The sequence below is a fragment of the Myotis nattereri genome (genome assembly GCF_964212035.1).
Source record: "Myotis nattereri genome assembly, chromosome: 10".
Lineage (NCBI taxonomy): Eukaryota > Metazoa > Chordata > Mammalia > Chiroptera > Vespertilionidae > Myotis > Myotis nattereri.
This window is the reverse complement of record NC_138085.1, coordinates 21,494,844-21,520,316: the sequence shown is the minus strand read 5'-3', so window position 1 is coordinate 21,520,316 and position 25,473 is coordinate 21,494,844. Positions and strand designations below refer to the sequence as shown.

The 25,473-nt window shown below is 39.4% G+C and overlaps 1 protein-coding gene across 1 annotated transcript in view; it reads right to left on the bottom strand.

Moving 5' to 3' along the window:
- The window catches only part of LOC308525816 (testis-specific gene 10 protein-like), a gene marked incomplete at its 3' end in the record, with an annotated part of 115,002 nt that overhangs the window by 44,449 nt on the left and 45,080 nt on the right, over positions 1 to 25,473 (bottom strand). The window contains exons 9-13 of the mRNA XM_081100663.1: positions 10,191 to 10,306; positions 7,030 to 7,184; positions 4,590 to 4,645; positions 3,358 to 3,526; positions 414 to 524 (exon numbers count right to left, since the gene is read on the bottom strand). Coding sequence (XP_080956789.1) covers positions 414 to 524; positions 3,358 to 3,526; positions 4,590 to 4,645; positions 7,030 to 7,184; positions 10,191 to 10,306 — 607 coding nt within the window. The remainder of the gene's footprint in view (positions 1 to 413; positions 525 to 3,357; positions 3,527 to 4,589; positions 4,646 to 7,029; positions 7,185 to 10,190; positions 10,307 to 25,473) is intronic.

Below are 25,473 nucleotides of genomic sequence, written 5' to 3'. Positions count from 1 at the left end.
GCTGAGGAGAGCCATCTGCCTTCTGAGCCTAAGAAACAGATAGCCTCACAATAGCATGATTAATTCTGATCTGCTACACAACGTGGAGCTTCTTTTGTCCAAGTTTGTACTTAGAAGCTCTACCATTTTCAAATATGAATGAAAGTTGAAGCTGGGCCCCTGTCCTTTACCCAGTTAGGCGGATTCTACATATCTAGAATGGCTGAGTAGCAAGCTAAAAGGGGGCATATTCTTGAGTTACCTTTCTGAACATTGGTGATGTTCTAAATATATAGTTAACCCAACAATGAGAACACTAAATGCTATGCATTAAAAGAAGACTTGATTCAGCTCTCCCCATGAGTGTAACTGATCAGGAACTTTATTGAAAACTCAGTTATCATGAGAAAGGAGGGAAAAATGTATATACGTACTTCAGACTTTAATATATTCTTCAGCTTGTTAACCTCCAAATTAGTATCTTGGACCTTCTGTTTTATATCATTAAGTTCATTATGAGTATCTTTCAATTGTTTAGACAGGGCCTATGAGAAAAAGATAGCTAAATTTGACTAAAAAAATAAAAAATGAAAAATTCTATATTTCTAAATCACCATAAATTTTAAAATAATTGTTACAGTTAATATGCCTAATATATAAAGCTCATATAAAAACAGGGAGAAAAGGTGAGTCCAAACTGTAAACAGGCAAAGAACCCAAACAGATAATTCATAAAAAGGAAGCACAAGTGGATGATAATACTTTAAAAAGTTAAAAATTTACTAGTAATTAAAGAAATGCTAATTAAGACAATAAAATACTATTTGCCTATAAATTAGCAAGGATTTGAAGCTATTCTGTTATGGCAAAGAATGGGCATTTCCACATATCATTGGAGTAAATGTAAATTTGCAATAAGCAAACCTGTGGTCTGCTATCTGGTGATGTATCAAATATGTTGTTTTTTGTTGAAGATGGGAGATGTATACATATGTATTCATTATTTGAAAATGTCCACCTAATTTTAAAAAACTTCATAATCTGTGATTCAATTTGAAATTAAATCTAGCAAAATGTAATGAAAGGAATGTTCATTAAGGCATTATTCGTTATAGCAACAATATTTTATTCACATTAAGTGAATGATGCAGCAAATAATAGTATCTACATAATGATATAACTACATAGATATTATGCCTCCATAAGAAATGCTTGAAGTAACTTTTAATAACAGAGGAAAATGTCACCCAATAGTCAGTGAAAAAAAATCAGAATAAAATACTAAAAATACCTCATCCCAATTTGTTAAAAATTGTGGTACTCAGGGTGAAATTTTTTTAAGGTTTCTGTTTTCCACATCTTCTGTGATAAGGGTTCTTAATCTGTGGTCCACAAAGGAATCCATCTTTTACCCTTGGGCCCATGACCCAAACGAAGGAAAAAACTATCTTGAACATATGGAAATTGTTGTGATGCCAATTTTCTTCTGATTATAAAAAATGTTTATAAAACTTTAACAAAGCAGGTAAATGCTTATAGTGTCCCTACAAAATATTTATCAAGTGATTATGCTGGACTCTCCGATAAGTGCTTTCTAGGCATATTCTCACTCCCTGTGTTTACAGATGATGAACTGAGATTCAGAGATGTTAGTGATATTATCACACAGCCAGGCAGGGGGATTCAAACTCATGTGAGTCCTAAACTGAGTCCACTCTACTGCCCCCTCATGTAGAAAAACCATGGTGTAAAGGGGCATGTGGTTTTATTCCTACACATAAAAAGTTCATGTAAAATAATACATATTTTAAAAATACATTGAAAGTCATTACAAAATGTTTTTAAAAATACACTGAAAATCAGTACAAAATGAGTTTTTAATTTAGGTTTTCATAAATATAGGTCATATTTTCCTTTAGCCTATTTTCTCTAGCTTTAGAGTACACAAAATTATAAATTCACATATTAGTTTTCATTGTTATTCATTAACTTTTAAAAATAAAGTTTATTCTGGAATAGTTTTAAATATATAGAAAAGTTGTGAAAATAGTAAAGAGAGCGCACATATACCCTATATTCAGTTTCCTCTTTTATTAACATCATACATAAGTATGGTACACTTATCACACACAATTAATGAACCAATATCAACAAATAATTAACTGAAGTACGTATTTTATTCAGATTTCTTGCACTTCTTCACTTACTGCTTTTTTTTAGAGAGAGAGAGAAAAGGGAGAGGCGGGGGTGGGGAATATCAATTTGTTGTTTCACTTATTTATGCATTCATTGGTTGATTCTTGTATGTGCCCTACCAGAGAACAATCCTGCAACCTTGAACTATCTGGACGACACTCTAACCAACTGAACTACCCAGCCAGGGCTCAGACTTCTTTCATTTTTATGTGCCTTCCCTTTTTTGTTACAGGATTTCATTATTCATTAACTTTTGAAAACAGTATTTTAACATATCAGACAATTTTTTGTAATTAACAAAATGTATCTTTATACCTATTTATATAAATTTAAAATGTTTAACAGTTAAAATACAGACTTTTATGATGCAAGTAAACATTGAGAGTGACAGTACATGGGGGATATCATTTGGACTTAAGAATTTTCAGGGGGGAGGAAATCTTCCAAATAGAATGTTTTTAATGGTCAAATTAAAATAATGATATTGGAAATGAGAAATGTGGATAAAGTATATTGGCATAGAGAGGAAGTAATTATGAAAGAAATTTTCCTGAAAAGAATTAGTACTAAAGAGAACCAAAAAATGTGGCATAGTTCATACACTCCTACTTAGAATAATAGTCCCTGAAGTAAATCTACCATTTTCTTAAAAGTTTCTGAAGCTTTTATCTTCATTAGTTGAGTACTTCTAAGGTTGAATATACATCTACTAGAGGCCCAATGCACAAAAATTCATGCAAGAGTAGGCCTTCCTTCCCCTGGCTGCTGACACCAGCTTCCCTCAGGCACCCGGGACACAGGCTGCCAGCACCAGCTTCCCTCCAGTACCCGGAACCCAGGCTGCTTTCCACCTCTGGCCACCGGCAGGCACCCGGGACCGAGGGTGGCTTCCCTCCGGCCCTGGCTTTGTCAGGAAGGACATCCAGAATGACATCCGAAGATGTCTGGTCTAATTAGCATATTGCCCTTTTATTATTATAGATTATATTCCCTGTTCCCTCTTTCCTTAATATTTAACATTTTATGTCTGAGGGTTTCATTTAGAAATTATGTGGCATATTGTGTAACAGAGGTAAAAAATGGCTGCTTCCAGAGCCTGAGGTTTCTACAAAATGAAAGGAGAACACTGCCTAAGAGGAAATACGCATTTTCTTGGAGAAAAAGAGACTAGGACAAGTATACCTGGTTCTCTTGTTTAGCTTTACAAAACTGTTCTTGGAGATTGTCATTCTCATGAGCCAAGATATCTCTTTCCCTGGCGATTTGAGTCAGTTCATCATTTGTTTCATCTAACTGCCGGCGCATCCTGGAAATGTCTTGTTCACACATAATTAGTGCTTCAGTAGACTGTCTATTGCACAAATCAAAGAGTACATCAGAAGAGACATTTTACCAAAACAGAATAACAAAGTCTCACATGACAGAAGATGGACAGTTAGCATAAAAACATTTGAAGAAGTTTTAAACACATTTAAATTTATACGAATAAATACTGTAAAATAGTGCATTTGAGTTTCTCTGTGTTGCCAACATTTCACTATGGAAAAAGATGCTGAATATGCATAATAGTCAATGATTAGCTAAGTATTTCAAAACTTCTGACATTCAAATATGGCTTAGTCTCCTTTGCAGGTTCCCCTTCCTCTGCCCTCTTAAAACCTAAGGGATCTGAGGGCTCAACTCTTAGTCTCCTGTTTCTTCTTACTCTCTGCCTTCCCTCAGACAAATACTATTCATATCCATGGCTCCCAGCCCCATCTATACCCTGAAGACTCTGAAGTCATTACCTCTAGCCTTGGCCTCCTCCTTACACTCCAGACACTTATATTTAACTGCTTATGAGACATATATGCAAGGTCTCAAAGGCTCTTCCAATTCAGAGGAAAGCCATCGCTTTCCATACTTTCTACACGTCCAGTACTCATCCCTCAAAACCTGGCATTTTCCTAGATTTTCTTCCTCACAAGTACCTCACCCCTGACCACACTCCCCCACCCCAATCTATCATCATTCTTCAACGTGGGTAATCTTTCTAACACAAAATTCCTTAATGATTTCTTATTTCCCAAAGGATAAAACCAAGACTCATTTGTCTATAACACAGGCCTCTGTGCTTAGCCTTTCCTCCCTCACACCTCCTCTCTCACTTTGAGTTCCAAAACTCACCTACTTGCATTCAGGAGGCTCTTGAACATTACCTGTGGTCTTCCGGTTCTCTGCTGTTTTTCCTTCCCTTTCCTTGGCAGATGCCATATCCTCTTTTACTTCCCTACACAGACTTAGGCCTCCTTCCAACATTAGAAAGTTACCACCCTCTATGTAACACTAAGCCCCCGTTTACTATCTTTGTACCTAACGTAGTACTTTGCCCCTAATAAATATGTACTCAAATTCTTGTTGGACGAGTGGTTTACCTTGATGCCTGTTCCATCTCAGCAATGATATTCTTCATGCCTGAAATGGTCTTTTCCTTGAAAAGTAATATAAGTATGACATAAAAAATTATCTTAAACTGTTATTTCTGTTAAAACTGAATGAACAAAAATCAATTTCCCCACCTTTTTCATTTACATTTGGGTTTAAACATTTATGCTCTATTCATCTTTCCTACACTTGAAAACTAAAGCCTAGTATATCAATGTCAATACTTGTACTAGACAAAAACTATCGATGATACTCATTAGAGTTAAGACTACACTTGGGTGTATGGATATGAGATCAGCGTGTCAAATGCTCTGAGGCTTTGTGCAGTCCCCCAGCAACACCAGAGCCTCCAGAGCACTGTTACCTGGAGGCAAACCAGTGGTTTGCATTAGGGTGTTCTCCATGGGGAGTAGTCTGATTCACCTCTCTTCACGTTATGAAACCCAGGAAAGTGAATATTAAAAATAACTTTAGCTCTAGCTGATTTGGCTCAGTGGATAGAGCGTTGGCCTGCAGACTGAAGGGTCCTGGGTTCCATTTAGGTCAAGGGCACCTGCCCAGGTTGTGGGCTCGATCCCCAGTAGGGGGAGTGCAGGAGGCAGCCGATCAATTATTCTCTCATCATTGATGTTTCTCTCTCTCTCTCTCTCCTTTCCCTTCTGAAATCAATAAAAATATTAAAAAATAACTTTAATTACATGTATTATTCATATTAGTCATCAATAGCATCTTCCAAAGCTGCTAAAATGGAGTTACTTATAAAAGTATATTTTTATTTAGGTGTAAGTTAAATAAGGAGGTAAATATTAGACCTAGAGCAAAAAATGAATAAAATAAACTATTGATATTCTCCCTTTTCAAGGGTGTGGTGAGGGAGATTAATGAGTCAGTCAAGGCTGAAATAGGTGTGCTTATCTTCACGCCATCAATACTATTCCCACACTTCCTCCTTTGAAAGTTCTTGTTGATGGTGAACTAAAGATTCTATTCACAGATACTTAGGCTAACATTAGCCCTGTTCTTTCACTACATAACTAGATTTCACTTTGCTCTTTGAAGTTTGAAATCTTAAGTAACAAAGGCAACAAGATGAAAACCTAAACCTATATTTCCAACCAGTTTTGTTCCTGTTCATCAGGACGGTTTAGTCATATGTGCATGTGTCATCTCCCTTTATTCATGTATTCCTCTCCAGAATGTTTCTTTTAAAATAAGAATTTAATTGTAATGCTTTGTTTACTTCTTTCATTGATTTACTGTATCAATGATGATATTCTACACTCATCATTACATATTTAAATTTGTTGCTTACCTATCCCGTCTCATTTTTTGCCACCTACCCTTACCCCATACTTACCTCTTTGCAATCTATGCTCTGGACATTATAAACTATTAAGAAACCCTGTGACATTCTCTGATGAAAGCCACTGGGCTCTCGTAAGTTGCTCTACCTGTCTGGATCCCCTTTCTCTAAAAGGTATTCTGCCTGTCTGAACACCCTTCCTCTCACTGCAGCCTTTCTCTAAGTCTTTTCCTGGCTAATTCCTAGTCAATTTTCAGGGCAGTCCAGGCATTATCATCTTCTCGAAAGCTTTCTAGATCTTCTCCTCTCCTAATCCAATCCGCAGGTTAAATCAACTGTGCTTCTGCCAGACTCGAACCACACATTGTGTATACACTCAGCACATTCTATCATAAAAGTACCTTTATTTATCTTTCTCCCAATTATGCTACAGGCTTTGGAAGGCATGTCCACTCCTCCTCAAGTTCTAATATAATATACCTGGTACATGTCAATAAATGTTTGTTTTATGGGTGGATAGATGAACGAATTAGTTCCCTTAGAGAGGGGCAAGGTATTATTCCAATGATGCTCTTTTGCTTATGACATCTGTGGAAAAAAATTTTGGAATTGCCTTCAGAACCACTTTATAAGCAAGAAAAGGGTATGAATATTCCCCTGCCATTTTGGCAACAGCTTTTATGCTGTTGTTTGAACAGTAAAAAATGAGGGAGGGAGATTATCACCCAGCTTTACTTACCAACTCCATATAGTCTAGTCTCAATGGCTAAACACGATGTAAAAACCTGCATCTAGTTCTGAACACAATTACAAAGGCAGTTTTAATGGAATAAACATATTGCCTCCCAGTGGCTCCCTGGAGGTATAAGTTTTGGTGTGCTTTTAAAAAGAAATCAATCTCACTGCTTTCTTTTTAATTCGAATATTTGATATTTGAATTAGTTCTTGTCAGCGCATGTTAACCACACATTGATGAGAGAAAGAACACATTTTGAAGACTATTCTAAAATATTTCAAAATCACATTTTAAAGTTTCAGCTCTCTAGAAAAAAATTTGAGAGAATCCTATTATTTTATTCAGATTCCAGTGCAAACACTTCTTTTAAACCACAGTTCTCAGAACATACTTTCATGGCCAAACTCTCTCCAAGGGATGCAATGTTCTCAGACTTTTTATCCAAGCATGCTTGCAGGCATTCCTTTTCTTTAACCAGATCGTTGAGTGTTGCACCAAGAATGCTGATTTCTTCTCGCTGGGCAATACTCTGCCTTGTAAAATTATCTAAATATGTAATCATAAAGGCATTTTTAATCAAGATAATTTTTTCAGTTCAAGTGCATTGAAATACTTTTCAAAGTAATTTTTCCTATATTACATTCAATGCCTAAAAATAAGTATAGTACCCCAAATAAAAACATGGCTTTTGTTGTGATTAAAACGTAAGATGAATCTTGAAATTCTAAATGACTCACAAATGTAAAAGCACAATTAACACATTTGTATAAGAATATCAAGGGAAAGCTCTAAATTACAAGTTCTCAAAGTAGATTTACATGCCTGGTGGGGTGGGGGGCAGACTGTAGGTGGATGAAGTTGGGTGGAATACTGAAACCAGCATTCTCCCCCCCCCCCCAATTTCCCCCCTCTCTCTGAACTAGAATCATTGTTGTATATAAGTTGGTAACAGATCTTAATAAAATATTCAATTAAGTCATGTTCAGAGTCAAATGTCTTCTACTCTGATCTCTCTAAATTTTTCCTAAAAATTCCTGGAAAAAAAATCATCCCAGGACGTCTGATTTGATTGTGGAAACACTGACAAGCCAATGTCAATGCTGAACGCCTAAATGACTGCTATGCAATTGGTTCTCAAACTGTGGTTTCCCACCAGCACCATCAGCATCACCTGGGAACCCCAGCCCTACTGAATTAGAAATTCTGACTGGGCAGAGCAATTATGTCTTAACAAGCACCCGCCCATGTGATCTAGTGCACAACAGCTTGAGACCCACCTGAGCAAACTGGAAAAGACACAAGAGCCCTGGCCATCTGCTACTCCACGAGCTGACCCCAGTGGTCTGCACTAGCCCTCCAGGGGGTTCTGACCACACCCAAGTCTGAGAACCTCTGGTCTAGAGCCCTACTAGGGAAGCTCTGCTAGACTGGACCTCTAGGTTACTTCCTGCCTGTGGGAAACTGTTTATTGCCTTCACTATCTGATAAGCATAGACAGAGAACCGCTCCTGCCCCCCCCACCCCCCCAAGGCTGGGTGCCTTTGAAGCCCTAGCAAAGGTGGGAGCTAGGCGCCACCTCTGTTTGTCCAGACAGTGGTAGCTGAAACTACTCCCCCATTTATTATTATGTAAATCCTTGCTGATGGGCTAGTCTGCCTGTTGCAGGGGGTCACCTGCCTAAGGGCTATGCTATGGGTGCATCCCAGATCAATAAAAGCTTGGTGAGGCCTGAGCATGGAGGAAGTCCTTCGGGACTTGCCTCCTGGTCCCCCAATATTGCAAACTCATCTCATGTCTTTTTCTCTCATTTGTTGTGCGGCTCCTCTTTCAGATACCGAACCCTACTCCACGCAGAACTTGGAGGGAGTCTCACACGACACCTGCCAACGACCATCCAGGGCAGCATAAGAGAGGCACTATCCCATGCCAAGAGGATGATCTAAAGTACCTGAGAATAGATAATTCCCTTTTCCAGGCTACTATCTTTCAGACAAACACATGTTTTGATAGACGAGTTCATTCCCATTGGCATAAAATAACGAAAGCTCTGACAAAGTTCTAGGAGTTCCTAGATTTTAAAAATACCCTCTACCTCACATTCCACTCAAGCTACTACCCCATTTTTCTGCTACACTTGGTAGCCAAACTTCTTAACAGACTTCTATTCTCTCCTGTCTCTACTCCCACCTACAGTCTGCCCCCCACCCCACCAGGCATGTAAATCTACTTTGAGAACTTGTAATTTAGAGCTTTCCTTTGGTTTTCTTATTCAAATGTGTTAATTGTACTTTTACATTTGTGAGTCATTTAGAATTTCAAGATTCATCTTAGGTTTTAATCACAACAAAAGCCATGTTTTTATTTGGGGTACTATACTTATTTTTAGGCATTGAATGTAATATAGGAAAAATTACTTTGAAAAGTATTTCAATGCACTTGAACTGAAAACATTATGTTGATTAAAAATGCTTTATGATTGCATATTCAGATAATCTTACATTTATTCCTCCGCCTATCCCATCTCCACGTCCAACACTCTATCCAAACTTCGTCAGTGTTCCCAACACCTTCAAAGTACCAAATCCAATCAACATTTCTTCATCCCCATCTTACTTAGCTTCTCGAAAGTATCTGATAGTTGATACTACCCTCCTTCTTAAAACATTTTGCTTGCTTGCCTCCTCAAAAACTAAACAAAACAAAAAACACTCACTGATGGATTTTCTTCCTAATTCTTTGGCTTTTTAGCCCTGGATCCTCTTCTCTTCATTCTTGGTTTTAATATCATTTATTTGCTGATGTGTCCCAAATGTAAATCTTTAGCTTAGGTTTTACTTCTGAGATAAAAACTTATCTATTTAACTGCTTACCTTACATTTTCCCTTGGACTTACAATATTCAAAATGAGTTCTTTAATATCCCCTTTAATATTTATCTTTTAATATTTCCAATCTCAATAAAAACACCTCCACTCACCTAATTGTTTATGCCCGATTTGAACTACATTACAGCTAATGTTAACAATATTCCGTTTTAAAATGGGCTCTGCTCTAGTCTTAATCAAAATTTTACTTAACAGTTTTAAAAATGAGTAAATTATGACCATATTTTCATAGAGATCACTGGCAAGTAACATAAGTAGGAGAATTTATAAAAATAATTTTCTCTATAAATCCAAGAAATATCATAGATATAGCCAAATACATGAACACTTTCTAACAAAAGTAATATATATGTGAACTCTGTTTCATTACAGTAGCTTAATATCACATAAAAACTTGTCATTTTAAAAGTGACCATAATAAATTATGAAGTATTGCTGCTTTGTTTAGCTTTTTCTTCACTGAAAAATTTGAAGTCATGTCTAAGTATTTATGGTCCTAAATATAAGTAAAAAGTTTACTATCAATGAAAAACATATTTTTTCATGGTTTATTCATATATTTTTAATTTAGGGGCCTATCTCCAAGTTTATCTATATTATAACTGAGAGAAGAAAACTTTTTTCTACCAGACCTAATGAAAATGTAATATTAGGGGAAAAAAACTCACCAATTTTTTCATCCAAGCACATAATTTTCTCCTGAGTAAGCTGAAGCTCATATTTTTTCTTAGCAAGGTGTCGCTGAGTATCAGAAAGGTCTTTTTCTGTATTTTCATATAAAACTCTGTAAACATTTTAATAATAAAAACTAATTTTGAAATTTTTATGTTTTAATCAACGTCTTAGTGTATTTAAATCTAAAAATTTTTAAGAACACTAATAAACTTTTTCTTTTTAGTATCTTCCTAAAGCCACATTATAGGAAGTTTAAAGAATAAAGGGTAAAAAGGGACCCTCAATCCACCACTCCAACATAAACTGCTATTAGCATTTTGGTGTTCATTATTCAGTGTTTTCCCATATTTTTCATATCCAGTGTTATAATATTTTAAAGTTACCATAATATAAATTCAAAAAATTTAATCTGATTTTTTCACTTACATGTAATCTTTAATAACTTTCAATCTATAACACAGTCCTCCAAATCATCATTTTCTGCCTAAAAAATATTATATGAGCAATAGCCATTTACTTTTAAGTAAATATAAACATTTACTTCAGTATTTTCCTACTATTAGGCATTTAGATTCATTTCAGTTTTTCACTATTATAAATAAATCTATACTGAACAGCATTTCATTCATTCCACATTTACTAAATGGCTAATATATATATCAGGAAGTAGATGTTGAGGAACCTATAGTGAACTTGGTGGACATCAGTCTTGCCTTCACTGAATTCAGTCAATAAAGAACTAAACAGAATATATAATTTATGGCATTATGGAGACTAGATAATCTGAAAGTCTTCTAATATAAAGAAGCATCCTTTTAAATGTGTGGCTAAACTTGTAAGAAATTGTAAGGGAAGCCCCCTGGAGCCAAATTAGAGCCATAAGACTATGAATTGATGTTATGCTAGATATGATTGGGGTTTGCCTGTCCCAGTGAGGAGGAATATAGGGGGCAACCTGCGGGGGAGTTGGGGGGGGGGGGTAGCAATCTGAATCTGTGCCATTGACCAATGTCTAGTGCACATTCTTCTTAGCCTATAATTAAGTCACTGCCCCTTCCTTAGGCGATAATCTGTTTTCCTAAATACTCCCAGTTTACAAGGGCTACAACCAAGAATTTAACAGCTTAGCCAGAGGGGAGGTCACTAGCACCACCCAGGCCAGGCCTTTAGCCTTAATCTCACTTCCCCATTCTAACTTAGGTAGGGCTGCAAAAGCTGGGAAGTAAGGAAATAAAGAATTTAGAAATATATATAAGGAATAATCTCATTGTATAAGTTGTTTAGGCTTTGGATCTTCAAATCCCCTGAGCCAGCAGCGCTGCTTTAAATAAAGGGTTTTTCCTGAATCTCCGAGCACTCGTGTATTTCCCAGTCGCCTGGTAAATTCTGCAACATCAGTAGTCTAGGGTCTTGTGTTTTAATTCAGAAACAAAAGATGAGACCATAGAGATGCCTGCAACACAAGAATTAGAACTAAGGCCACCCCACTGAGGACTGTAAGTGATAAGGTCAGACTAGACCAGGGGTGGGCAAACTTTTTGACTCGAGGGCCACAACTGGACCGGAGGGCCGGAACAAAAGCATGGATGGAGTGTTTGTGTGAACTAATATAAATTCAAAGTAAACATCATTACATAAAAGGGTACAGTCTTTTTTTTTTTTTTTTAGTTTTATTCATTTCAAACGGGCCGGATCCGGCCTGCAGGCCGTAGTTTGCCCACGGCTGGACTAGACAAAATCAGCTTGTCAACCAACCACTGCTATGCTTAGGGTAATAATAACAACTAAAAGTGTTCCTTGGGAATTCTTTTTTTATTTTTATTTTTATTTTATTTTATTTTATTTTTTTATTGCTTAAAGTATTACAAAGGGTATTACATATGTGTCATTTTATCCCCCCGCCCTAGACAGTCCCCTAGCCTCCCCTATCCCCCAATGTCTTATGGCCACTGGTTATGCTTATATGCATGCATACAAGTCCTTTAGTTGATCTCTTACCCCCCTACCTCCTGCCCCCCAACCCTCTCCGGCCTTCCCGCTGCAGTTTGACAATCTGTTTGAGGCAGCTCTGCCTCTGTATCTATTATTGTTCAAAAGTTTATAATGGTCTCTATTATCCATGAATGAGTGAGATCATGTGGTATGTTTCCTTCATTGACTGGCTTATTTCACTTAGCATAATGCTCTCCAGTTCCATCCATGACGTTGCAAATGGTAAGAGTCTCAAGATAAAACATCAAAATAAAATCTGGTTCTAGGATGGTCATATATATAATCTAGAGCACTTGACAGAAATAAACACAAAACTTCACTTTACCCTCAATCCAGGCTAAGAACTAAACCTCAGATAAATGCGTGTTGAAAGTCAGCTGACAGTTCAAATTTTAAAAACACTTTAAGTATTAGCCCAAACTTAGTGAGAGTCAAACTAAATTAGATCCCCCAGGATTTCAGATTGTAGTGTTCTCAAATAGAAAGTTAAGAATACTTGTGTTGCCCTGACCTATGTTGTCCCATGGACTGAATGGCTGTGGGTTCAATTTCTGGTCGGGACACATACATAGGTTGAGGGTTTGATCCCAGTTGGGGCGCGTACAGGATGGCAAGCAATTGATGTTTCTCTCTGACATCAATGTTTCTCTCTCACATTAATGTCTCTCTCTCCCAACTTCTCTATCTCAAGCTCCCTCTCCCTTCCCCTCTCTAAAAATCAATGAGGAGAAACCAAGATGGCGGCATAGATAAACACCGGAGATTGCTGCCTCGCACAACCACTTCAAAAATACAACTAAAAGATGGAACGGACATCACCCAGAACCACAGGAAGGCTGGCTGAGGGGAAATTCTACAACTAGAAGGAAAGAGAAAAGCATACCGAGACTCAGAGGAGGCACAGTGCAGAAAATACAAAGGTGCAGAGGTGCATGCGGAGCGGGCTGGCGGCTGAGGGCGCGGTTGTCTGTTTTAATTGGGAGGGAGTCTCAGGCTCTGAGCTCCAGTTCTGGGTTAGTCTCTGGGGAACCAGACTCAAATAGGAGAAGCGGGACTGTCTGGCATCCATTGGAACTCGAGGGCAGATTTCTCTCCGAGGTTTGAAGCGGTTGCTGGGACACTGAGAGGCAGAGCCTCTGGGGACGGGACTGAGAGCAGCCATAACTGCTCGCTCCACCTGCCCTGTTGATCCCCTGGGACCCGCCCTGCCCAAGCCCTGCACAGAGGCATTTGTGGGATAGCCTTAGGCAAAGGCTAGATTAGCACCACCTTAGAGATCCAGCACAAAAGTACTCCCACTGCAGACACAGCTGATTCTCACAGCCAGTTGGCCTGGAGGTCAAATCCCCCCAGTTTTACCTACAACAATCAAGGCTTAACTACAACAAGACTGCGCACAAAGACCACAAGGGGGTGCACCAAGAAAGCATAAAAAATGCGGAGAGAAAAAAACAGGACAGAAATGACAGAAATGGAGCAAATAGAGTTCAAAACCACACTTTTAAGGTCTTTCAACAACTGTCTAGAAGCCGCCAATAAATTTAGTAAGGCCCTCGAAAACACTGGTGAGACCACCGATAAATTTAGTAAGGTCCTAGAAAAAGACTGGTGAGACTGCCGATAAATTTAGTAAGGCCCTCGAAAAGACTGGTGAGACCGCCGATAAATATAGTGAGATCCTCAAGAAATCTAATGAGACTCTCGATGTTGTGATAAAGAACCAACTAGAAATTAAACATACACTGACTGAAATAAAGAATATTATACAGACTCCCAACAGCAGACCAGAGGAGCGCAAGAATCAAGTCAAAGATTTGAAATGCGAAGAAGCAAAAAACACCCAACTGGAAAAGCAAAATGAAAAAAGAATCCGAAAATACGAAGACAGTGTAAGGAGCCTTTGGGACAGCTTCAAGAGTACCAACATCAGCATTATAGGGGTGCCAGAATATGAGAGAGAGAAAGATATTGAAAACCTATTTGAAGAAATAATGACAGAAAACTTCCCCTACCTGGTGAAAGAAATAGACTTACAAGTCCTGGAAGCACAGAGAACCCCAAACAAAAGGAACTCAAAGAGGACCACACCAAGACACATCATAATTAAAATGCCAAGGGCTAAAGACAAAGAGAGAATCTTAAAAGCAGCAAGAGAAAGAAACTCAGTTACCTACAAGGGAATACCCATACGACTGTCAGCTGATTTCTCAACAGAAACTTTGCAAGCCAGAAGGGAGTGGCAAGAAATATTCAAAGTGATGAATGCCAAGAACCTACAACCAAGATTACTTTATCCAGCAAAGCTATTATTCAGAATTGAAGGTCAGATAAAGAGCTTCACAGATAAGGAAAAGCTAAAGGAGTTCATCACCACCAAACCAGTATTATATGAAATGCTGAAAGGTATCCTTTAAGAAGAGGAAGAAGAAAAAAAAGGTAAAGATACAAATTATGAACAACAAATACGCATCTATCAACAAGTGAATCTAAGAATCAAGGTATAAATAATATGATGAACAGAATGAACTGATGATTATAATAGAATCAGGGACACAGAAAGGGAATGGATTGACTATTCTTGGGGGGAAAGGGGTGTGGGAGATGCGGGAAGAGACTGGACAAAAATCGTGCACCTATGGATGAGGACAGTGGGTGGGGAGTGAGGGCGGAGGGTGGGGTGGGAACTGGGAGGAGGGGAGTTAAGGGGGGAAAAAAGAGGAACAACTCTAATAATCTGAACAATAAAGATTTAATTAAAAAAATAAAAAATAAAAAATAAAAATCAATGAATATGTCCTTGGGTAAGGATAAAAAAAAATAGTTATGTTTAAATAGTGAGACATAAAATAAGCAATAGAATACATCATAAAAAGGAAAAAGTACCAAAAGATTTTAAAGAGAACTTCAAAAAATTAAACTAAAATAACTGAAACAATTAAAAAACACATAAATAGACAAGTTTAAGAACACAACAGACACAATGGAAGAGATAATTAGTACGTGGAAAAAAAGCAGATCAGTGGAAATTATCTATGATAGAGCATAGGAAATATATAAAAGAGAGGGGTTAAATGCCATTAAAAAACAGAATGAGAAGGTTCAATATTCACCCAATCAAAATACCAGAAGGAAAGAATAAACACAATAGTCCAGTGGTTCTCAACCTGTGGGTCACGACCCCTTTGGCGGTCGAATAACTCTTTCACAGGTGTTGCCTAAGACCATCCTGCATATCAGATATTTACATTATGATTCATAACAGTAGCAACATTACAGTTATGAAGTAGCAATGAAAATAATTTTATGGTTGGGTCACAACATGAGGAACTGTATTTAAAGAGCCAGAAGGTTGAGAACCACTGCAATAGTCAAAGAAATAACAGCTAACATAATATATAAAATCGTAGACTAAAGAAACATCAATGAAAAACTTGAACACTAATATTAAGGGAATTGGGAGAACCAAGATGGTGGTGTAGGTAAATGCCATTACTCGCTGCCTTTCACAACCACATCAAAATTACAACTAAAATACAGAATAAGCATCATTCAGAACCACCTGAAATCTGGCTGAATGGAAGTCCAACTAGAGAAGTAAAGAAGAAAGCACACTGAGATTGATAGGAGGGGTGGATGAGTGAGCAGGCTGGTCTGACACTGATGTGTGGTGTTTGTGTTTTTTCATTGGGAGGGATATCACAGCTGCAGAGGCCTCTCATGAGGAGCAAGGGGTATGAGTCCCACTCCAGATCCCCCAGCTTAGGGTTCCAGAGCAAGGAAGAGAAGTGCCCATAACTTCAGGCTATAAAAACTAGTGGAGATTGTGGCTCAGTGACATGGAGGCTGCTGGAGACCCAGGTAGTTCCTCTTAAAGCAGTGGTTCTCAACCTTGGCTGCACATTAGAATCACCTGGGAATCTTTTTAAAATCCTGATTTCTGGGCTTCATCCTCTGGAAATTCTGTTTCTTTGTTATGGGGTGAGGCCACAACATTAGTAACAAAGAAACAGAATTTCCAGAGGATGAGGCCCAGAAATCAGGATTTTAAAAAGATTCCCAGGTGATTCTAATGTGCAGCCAAGGTTGAGAACCACTGTCTTAAAGGGTTGGTGTACAAACTTACTCAGACTCCCTCCCTCCCTCTGAGGTCCAGCACTAGGGCAGCAGCTTGGGGCGGGGGTGGGGTGGGTGGGGGGTGGGTGGGTGTCCAGGGACATATGGGAAGGAACTGGATTGTCTGGCATTGGAACAAGAACTGGGGGGCAGCTTTTTCCAAGACAGGGGAGCTCGTAGGTGTCATTGTTCCTATGCTGAGACCTCCCTCATCACAGAGCTTACTGGCAGCCATATCTGAGTTTCCATAAACCTGGCTCATGCTGTATGCTCCATCCTGGTGATTCCAAGACCCTACCCCTTCTAATTTGCAGCTCCACCCACACTTTTCCAAATGAATGACCTGTCCTGGCTCAGGCTTCAGATTTTCCAAAAATCTCTCAAACAAGCAGCAGCTGGCATCAGCATACCCCATATCCTATATAATAAAAGTATAACTATGCAAATTGACCAAATGGCGGAACAACTGGTCGGCGAGGGGGCAGAGCTGGAGAGGAGGCAGCGCCAGGTCAGCCAAGGCGTGTGCCAGCGGGCAGAGGGAGGGGACAGTGATCAGGGGTGGTGGCAACCAGCTACGGCGGAGGGGTAATCAAAGAGGCAGGTCTGGCCGCTCGCCGGGCAGGCGCTGTCCCCTGATCAGCCCACTTGGTCGCCTCCTGCAGAGGGAGGCAGCTGTTAGTCAGACATCCCCTGAGGGCTCCTGAACTACGAGAGGATGCAGGCTGGGCTGAGGGACGCCCGCTCCCCCCATCCCGAGTGCACGAATTTTCATGCACCAGGTCTCTAGTCTATCAATAATAGGCCCAAGACAGCTTGGCTTTGCCTGGGCACTTCCAAACCAAACACAAGTAGCAGCCATCTGAGATTGCTCTGCAGTTTGTGCTGAGTGCTCCCAGGCAGTGGCTGACTTTGCACCTCCTGGGAGGCCCCATAGCCAGTGCACCCAGTAGGCAGCTTCAGACCATACAATCCTCACTTCAGGTTTTATAGCCTGAAGTTACTGGGACTTCTTTCCAGCATTGGAAACCTGGGTTGAGGGGTATGGTGTGGTGCTGGGACCCCTTGCTCCTCATAGGAGGCATCCGCAGCTGTGATATTCCTTCTAATTAAAAACATGCCACACATGGCTGTCGGACCAACCCGTTCTGTGCCTCTGCCACTCCTACCAGTCTCAGTGTGCTTTCTTCTTTAATTCTCTAGTTGTAGAACTTACATTCAACCAGATTTCAGGTAATTTATTATTTTTTTTAATTAATTTTTTTTTTACAGAGAGGAAGGGAGAGGGATAGAGAGTTAGAAACATGGATGAGAGAGAAACATTGATCAGCTGCCTCCTGCACATCCTCTGCTGGGGATGTGCCCGCAACCAAGGTACATGCCCTTGGCCGGAATCAAACCTGGGACCCCTCAGTCCACAGGCCGATACTCTATCCACTGAGCCAAACCAGTTAGGGCAGATTTCAGGTAATTTTGAATGATGGTTGTTCTGTATTTTAGTTGTAATTTTGATGTGCCTGTGGGAAGCAGCAAGTACCACATTTACCTACACTGCCATCTTGGTTCTCAAGGTTTTAAAAAAATATATTTTAAGTAACAGTCTTTTATTCAATGTATTTTCTATGAGTATTTTCTCCCAGTCTGTGGCTTGTCTTTTCATTTTCATTTGCAGAGCAAGAACAAAACAAAACATTAATTGTAATGGAGTACAGTTTATTTTTTTCATGGATTGTGCCTTTAGTATTGTATTGAGTCATCACCATGCCCAATCTCATCTCCTATATTATCTTCAATAAATTTTAAAGTTTTGCATTTCCTTTAGGTCTATGGTGCATTTTGAGTTAATTTGAAGGGTATGATAACTGTGTCTAAGAGTTATTATTTTTGCACATGGATGTCTAGTTGTTCATCATGACAATACTGAGTTTTCCTACCCATAAATACGAAATATCTATAATTTATTTAGTTCTTTGATTTTATCCATAAGAATTTTATAGTTTTACAGAGATTTTACACATAGTTTGTTAGATTTATACTTAATTCTTTGGGGGGTGCTAATATAAATGATATTGTCTTAAATTTCAAATTCCAGTTCTTCACTGCTGGTATTGGAAAGCAATTGACCTTGTATATTAACCTTGCATCCTACAACCTTGTTATTACTGTTTATAAGCTCCAGATTTTTGTGGTAAGTTCTTTTGGATTTTTTACACAAAACTAGAGGCCTGGTGCATGAAATTTGTGCACGGTGTTTGTGTGTGTCCCTTAGCCCAGCCTGCACCCTCTCCAACCTGGCACCCCTCAAGAGATGTCTGACTGCCCGTTTAGGCCCGATTCCACCTAAATGGGCAGTCAGACATCCCTCTCAGAATCCAGGACTGCTGGCTTCCAACCACTTGCCTGCCTGCCTGCCTGATCACCCCCTAATTGCTCCCCTACAAGCCTGATCAATGCATAACTTCTCCCCTGCTGGTCTGGTCACCCCTAACTGCCCTTCCTTGCTAGCTCAGTCACCCCTAATTGCTCTCCCTTGCCAGCCTGGTCACCCGTAACTGCCCTTCCCTGCCGGCCTGGTTGCCCCCAAGTGCCTTCTCCAGCAGGCCTGGTCCCCCCCAACTGCCCTCCCCTGCATACCTGGTTCCCCCCTACTTCCCTCCCCTGCAGGCCTGGTCCCCCCCCCCCCACTGCTCTCCCCTGAAGGCCTGGTTGCCCACAACTGCCCTCCCCTGCCGGCCATTTTATGGCAGCCATCTGATGTCCACATGGGGGCGGCCATGTTGTGTGTTGGAGTGATGGTCAATTTGCATATCATCTCTTTATTAGATAGGATATCATGTTACCTGGAATAGATTTTAATATTGAAATCTTTTTTAGGCTCAAACACCCAAACTCAAATTAAACCTATCTGGGAATCACTGAACACACAGACCCAAACTAACTTTTTATTAACAGACTAGAAGCCCAGTACACAAAATTCGTGCACCGGGGTTGGGGGGGCAGGGTCCCCCTCAGCCCAGCCTGCACCCTCTCCAATCTGGGACCCCTCGGACATCCCTCTCACAATCCGGGACCGCTGGCTCCTAACTGTTCACCTGCCTGCCTGCCTGCCTGATTGCCCCTAACTGCCCCCCCCCCCGCCAGCCTGGTCGCTCTTAACTGCCCCCTCCCTGCCAGCCTGGTCACCCCCAACTGCCCCCCACCACTGGCCTGGTTGCCTCCAACTGCCCTCCTTGCCGGTCAGGTCACCCCATGCAGCCTGCTATTCAATCATTTGGTTGTCCCTCACTAACCCCACTGCCAGCTTGGTCGCCCCATGCACCTGCTGTTCAGTCATTTGGTCATCCCTCATTAACTCCCCTGCCTGCCTGGTTGCCCCATGCAGCCTGCTTTTTAGTCACTTGGTTGTCCCTCACTAACCCCCCTGCCAGCTTGGTTGCCCCACACAGCCTGCTGTTCGGTCGTTACTGTTACTGTGATGTTGTCCCAGACAATTTGCATATTCCTCTATTATTAGTATAGATAGCTCTGTCAGTCATTCAACTGTATGGAGAATTCTTACTTCTTGGACCTTGAGATGTTTGATGTACAGGTGCAGAAACACGAACTTTTTTTGTTTGTTTTTGTTTATAATCTGCTTCTAGGAAGTATTCTGAAAACATGCCAGCTTTTCACAAGTGTTAATGTATCTGACATGGAAACCCAAACAGAAAAATTCTGCTACTAAAATACTATACCTATTTAGAAAGTTTATTTAAGCAGTATAGAAACACAAATACAGGCAGTACTCAGGTTATGTTGGACTTGATGTACATCGTTTTGTGGTTATGTTGCCATCTACCATTTACAGTATTTATAAAAAAAAAAGTTCTGTCATTTCGATGTATGTACATATGTGCTTTAAGTTTTTAATTTATTTACCACAAGTAAAGGTCAGGAATTGTTATCTTTCTTTTAAATTTTTTTTTAGTGTTTCACTTCATTACTGCTGTGTATGTGCTCCATGTGTGTGACGTAGGTGCTTATGTAGGTGGGTTCCGACTTACGGCGAAAATCGCGTTACGTCGCGTCATAGGAACAGATCTCCGATGTAACCCAAGGACCTACTGTAATGAATATTGGCTTTGAAACCCTGGGGATTTTGTTATCAGCAGTGAAACCCAAACAGCAATGGATGCGCTTCATTTTGGCTGATTTGGCCTAGAAAATGTACTCAATTTAGAGATATTAAAATCTAGACATGTTTTGAACTGTTCTCAGGACTCAACTTTTAATAAGTAGAGTATACAAATAGAATAAAACTAGTCATTTTCTCATTAATTGACAAAATGGAGAACAGTATTTTAACTCTATTGAATGTAGTTGGATTTTACAGCTCCTTAGTAGGTTCTTTGTAATTCTTTGTTTTTTGTATAAGTAAATAGGAAACGTATGATAAATGTGAGTGCATTATAAAATATAAGCTATTGATATTTGAAAAATAAATTTGGAGCTGACTTCTCAGCAGAAAGAATAAAAGTCAGAAGACAATGGCAGAGTATTATCAAAGTGTTAAAATAAAAATAATTCCCAACCTTTAGCATTCTCTACCTACCAAAATATCTTTTAATATCAGCAAGGTTGTAACAGAAGTGGTAGAAATGCTCAGCTTCAGATACATTTTGAAGTCAGGATCTACTAGATTAGATATGGGCGTATAAAAATACAGGTTTTAGGCCAAAAATTAAATGAACAGAGGAAATTTTATGGCCTTAAATATACATACGAGAAAAAAGAAAGCCTGAAAAGTAATACTGTTAAGTATTAATCTGAAGAAATTAGAAAAAAAGAAAATAAAAGATAATAATAAAGAACAAAAGTTAATAATAAAACAAACAAGAGGGAGGATCACCAAAGCAAAATGTTGGTCCTTTGAAAAGATTATTAAAAACAACAGACTAGAAAGAGAGGAAATCACTACAGATTCTGTGGACATTAGAATGTTGAAGGATAATGTAACATAAACAACATTATGTTTTCTAATTTTCAGAATATGGACACATGCCTCAAAAAAATACATACTGAGCCCTAACTGGTTTGGCTCAGTGGATAGAGCGTTGGCCTGCAGACTGAAGGGTCGCAAGTTCGATTCCAGTCAAGGGCATGTACCTTGGTTGCGGGCACATCCCCAGTAGGAGGTGTGCAGGAGGCAGCTGATTGATGATTCTAACTCTCTATCCCTCTCCCTTCCTCTCTGTAAAATCAATAAAATATATATTTTAAAAAATACGTACTGAATGGCATAAGAAGAATTTTCTAAATGTTCCTTCATTCATTAATTAAGGAAAATCTTCCCTCAAAGAGAAAGTTCAGACTCAAATGGCTTCACTGCTAAGTACTAAAACTGCAATATTATATAGATGGTTGTAGGTATTGAAAGAAAACAAAATGAATTGGAAAGATTATCGTAAGGTTTACATTACTTGATAACAAATTCTCATTTTTAAAAACCCCAATAAGGCAAATTGTTGGCCAATTTCAATTATAAAAATAGATGTGAAAACGACGTACATCAAGTCCAACATAACCCGAGGACTGCCTGTATTTGTGTTTCTATACTGCTTAAATAAACTTTCTATATAGGTATTTTAGTAGCAAATATTTTGTGTACTGGGCATCTAGTCGGTTAATTCCCCTGGCCTGCACCCTCTCACAATCTCTTTAATAGCTTTGTTAACTTAAACAAAATATTAGTTAACTGAGACCAGAAATCTATAAAAATCATAATATACCCTGACTTGACAAAGGACATCCATTCCTGAAAAAAAAAAAACAAACACAAAAATAAACAAAAAACTCTAATTAATTTAGGAATAGAACAAAACTTCTTCAACCTGATAGAAGTCATCTATGAAAGATGAAAGGTGTACAGCTAATATCACATTAACTACTGAGAGTCTGAACACTTCCCCCTTGGATGTGAAAATACTGAAGAATGTCCACTTCATTTCTATTCAACTGTGAACTTGATATTCTAGCCAGCACAACCGGTAAGAAAAGAACAAAAAAACATGCAGATTGAACAAATAAAATTGTTTTTATTTGCAGATGACCTAATTGAGTGTGTAGAAAAATCAAATGGAATCTACAAGAAGACCACTAGAACTAACAGGTAAATTTAGCAAGGGTATAGAATACCAGATAAATATATAAAAATAAATTGTAAAACTTCTGGTTTCAGCCCTGACATGTAAAAAACTTAGAAGCCATCATCCCCATTGTTACAAGAAGAAAAAGATGACTAAACTGAAAATCAAAGACTTTTTGTGAAAACATCAGGATAGTGAGGTGCAGAGTGTGTTGGCACCCTAAAATATGAGAAGAAAGGCAAATCCAGAGAGTCACAACTGATGTATGCTCACCTGGAGCAGAAGCCTCTTAAATCAAAAATGATTGAAACATTTAAATGATAATGTTCATGCAGTGCTGGAAGCTGAGTGTGCATTAACATGAGAGGGAGAAGATACTGGGGGCCACATTCTTAGAGGGCCTCCATATTTACCTTCAGGAACCCCACTTGATTTTCACAGTGAAGATCTGAAAAAGGATCGCTTTTGTCTCTGACAGGAAAAAAGTATTTATTGTAAAATATGCCCAGAGCATTCCCCATAATAAGGCTTACTCTTCAAGTGAACAAAACTTTATCAGAGTTTATCCCAGCTGGGGAAGGGTATTCCTTCCACTCTATCACCTCTAGCCTTCTGGTTCCACATAAGTAGTTACAAAAATATATAAACAAACAAATTAATGAAGTTATATCATTGAAAAACACAGGTAATATCAGAGTCCAGAGATACAGATGCACTAAAAGACTGAGATTTAAAGTACATGACTATAGAACACTAGAGGCCCAGTGCACAAAATTCATGAATGGGTAGGGTCCCTAGACCTGAACGGCAATCAGGGCCGATCGGGCTCCCTGCCTCCCTGCCTCCCCGCTTCCCTCCATCCCTCGCCACCTACACGCTACCACTGTGCGGTTACCTCCCTCCCCCCGCCTCCCCATGTCCCTGCCTCCTCCTCCCCTTGCTTCCTCAGCAGCCCACCGTCACTGCCGCCAGTTGCCCGCCATGTTTCACGCCGTCCCCTGGTAGTCAGCGCATGTCATAGCAAACAATCAAACTCCTGTTCTCCCAGTTGAACTCCTGAGGGAACACTTTGCACATTAGCCTTTTATATATATATATAGAAGACTAGAGGCCTGGTGCATGAAAATTCGTGCACTCAGGAGGATCCCTCAGCCCGGCCTGCGCCCTCTCACAATCTGGGACCCCTTAGGTAGGGTCCCTAGGCCTGGCCTGAGATCAGGGCTTATTGGGGCTTTCCTTTCCCCGGCTGCAGGCAGTTGGCTTCATTCCCACTGCTGTCACTGCTTGCCATCTGTGTAGCGCTGCCTCCCTCCTGCCACCGGTGGCCTCCCTCTGCAGGCAACAGGTGTGGAGTGCAATGGCTTGGCTGGTCTGGGCCTCCCTCTGTGGGACTATCGCTGAGCTGTAGCACACCTATTACAGCATCACCACTGGTGGCCTGGGCCTCCCTCTTTCTTTGCTTGGGGGCAGGGCCAGCCTAGTGAGGGACCTTCTGCCTACCTGATCGCCCCTAACGACTTGCCTGCCTACCTGATCACCCCTAACCACTCTGCCTGCCTGCCTGATCATCCCTAACCGCTTACTCGGGGGCGGGGCCAGCTGGGCAAGGGGCTGTGGTGGTTCTGGTCTCTGGTCGTTCTGGCCATTATGCTTATAGTGGCTGGCCTTTTATTATATAGGATATTCCTTCCCCCTCTCCTAATAAGCACACTAACAGGATTCCAGGATAATCACAGTGAATTACAACTGAAAAAGCTCAGGTTGCAGTCTTATTGAGGAGGAGTAGGTAGGGAACCTAAAGTCAAGAGGAGATACAAAAAATCAGGACAATCAAGGAACCTGAAGCCTCTGGAACCTACAGCTACAACAAACACTGAACACAACTCAACTCCTCTAGCAAAGTAACATAAACATTCACATTAAAGGCCTCTTTAACCTCAATTAACCAATACCCACTATAATTTGATTCACCCTCAACAAAAAATTATAAGACATGAAAAATCAAGCAAAAATAGAACCATGAAGGGTCAGAATCAGACTCAGATATTGCATGGAATGGGAAGTATCCAACAGAAAATTTTAAGTAACTATGATTAACTGCTTAGGGGCACTAATGGAAAAAGTAAACAATATGCAGTAACAGGTGTATAATGAAAGCAGAGAGATAGAAAGTCTGAGAGAATAACAAAGAAAGCTAAAAAAACAAAATACTGTGACATAAATGAAAAGTGCCCTTGATGGGCTGATCAGTAGATTCGACAAAGTCAAGGATAAAACAATGAGCTTGAATACAGGTCAATAAAAACATCCCAAATGGAAATACAATGAGAAATAAAAGAATAAAAAACATATAGAACAGAATATCCAAGAACTGTGGGTATAACTGAAATACCAGAAGGAGAAAAAAGAAGAAAATAAACATGAGAAATATTTAAAGTAATGTCCTAGAACTCTCCAAAATTAATGCACACTATGTGCAGAGAACTGTAGAGAATACTGATGAAGGCTATCAAAATTCTAAATAAATGAAGAAACATTCTACATTAATGGACTGAAACACTTCATACTGATAAGATGCCAATTTTTCCCAAGTTGATCTAAAATTCAATGCAAACCCAATTAAAATCCCAGAAAGTTATTTTGTAGATAGCAATAAACTGATTCTATAGCTTACATGGAAAGGCAAAAGATCCAGAATAGCCAATACAATATTGAAGAAGACAAAGTAATAGCAACTCCTTCAGACAGCATGGTTTTGCAAAAGAATAAACAAAAATAGATGAGTGGAACAGAAAGAAGAGCCCATATATAGGCCCACACAAATATAGGCAACTGAACTTAAAAAAAGAACAAAGACAACAGAGAAAGGGCAGTTTTTCAACAAATGGTGCTGGAACAAATTTAGGATGACCTTATGCAAATTAGTGAACCTAAATACAGACTTTACATCGTTCACAAAAATTAACTCAATATAGATCACAGACCTTAAGTACAAAATGCAAAACTACACAACTGCTAGAAGCAAACAGTAGAAAAATATGTGTCCTTG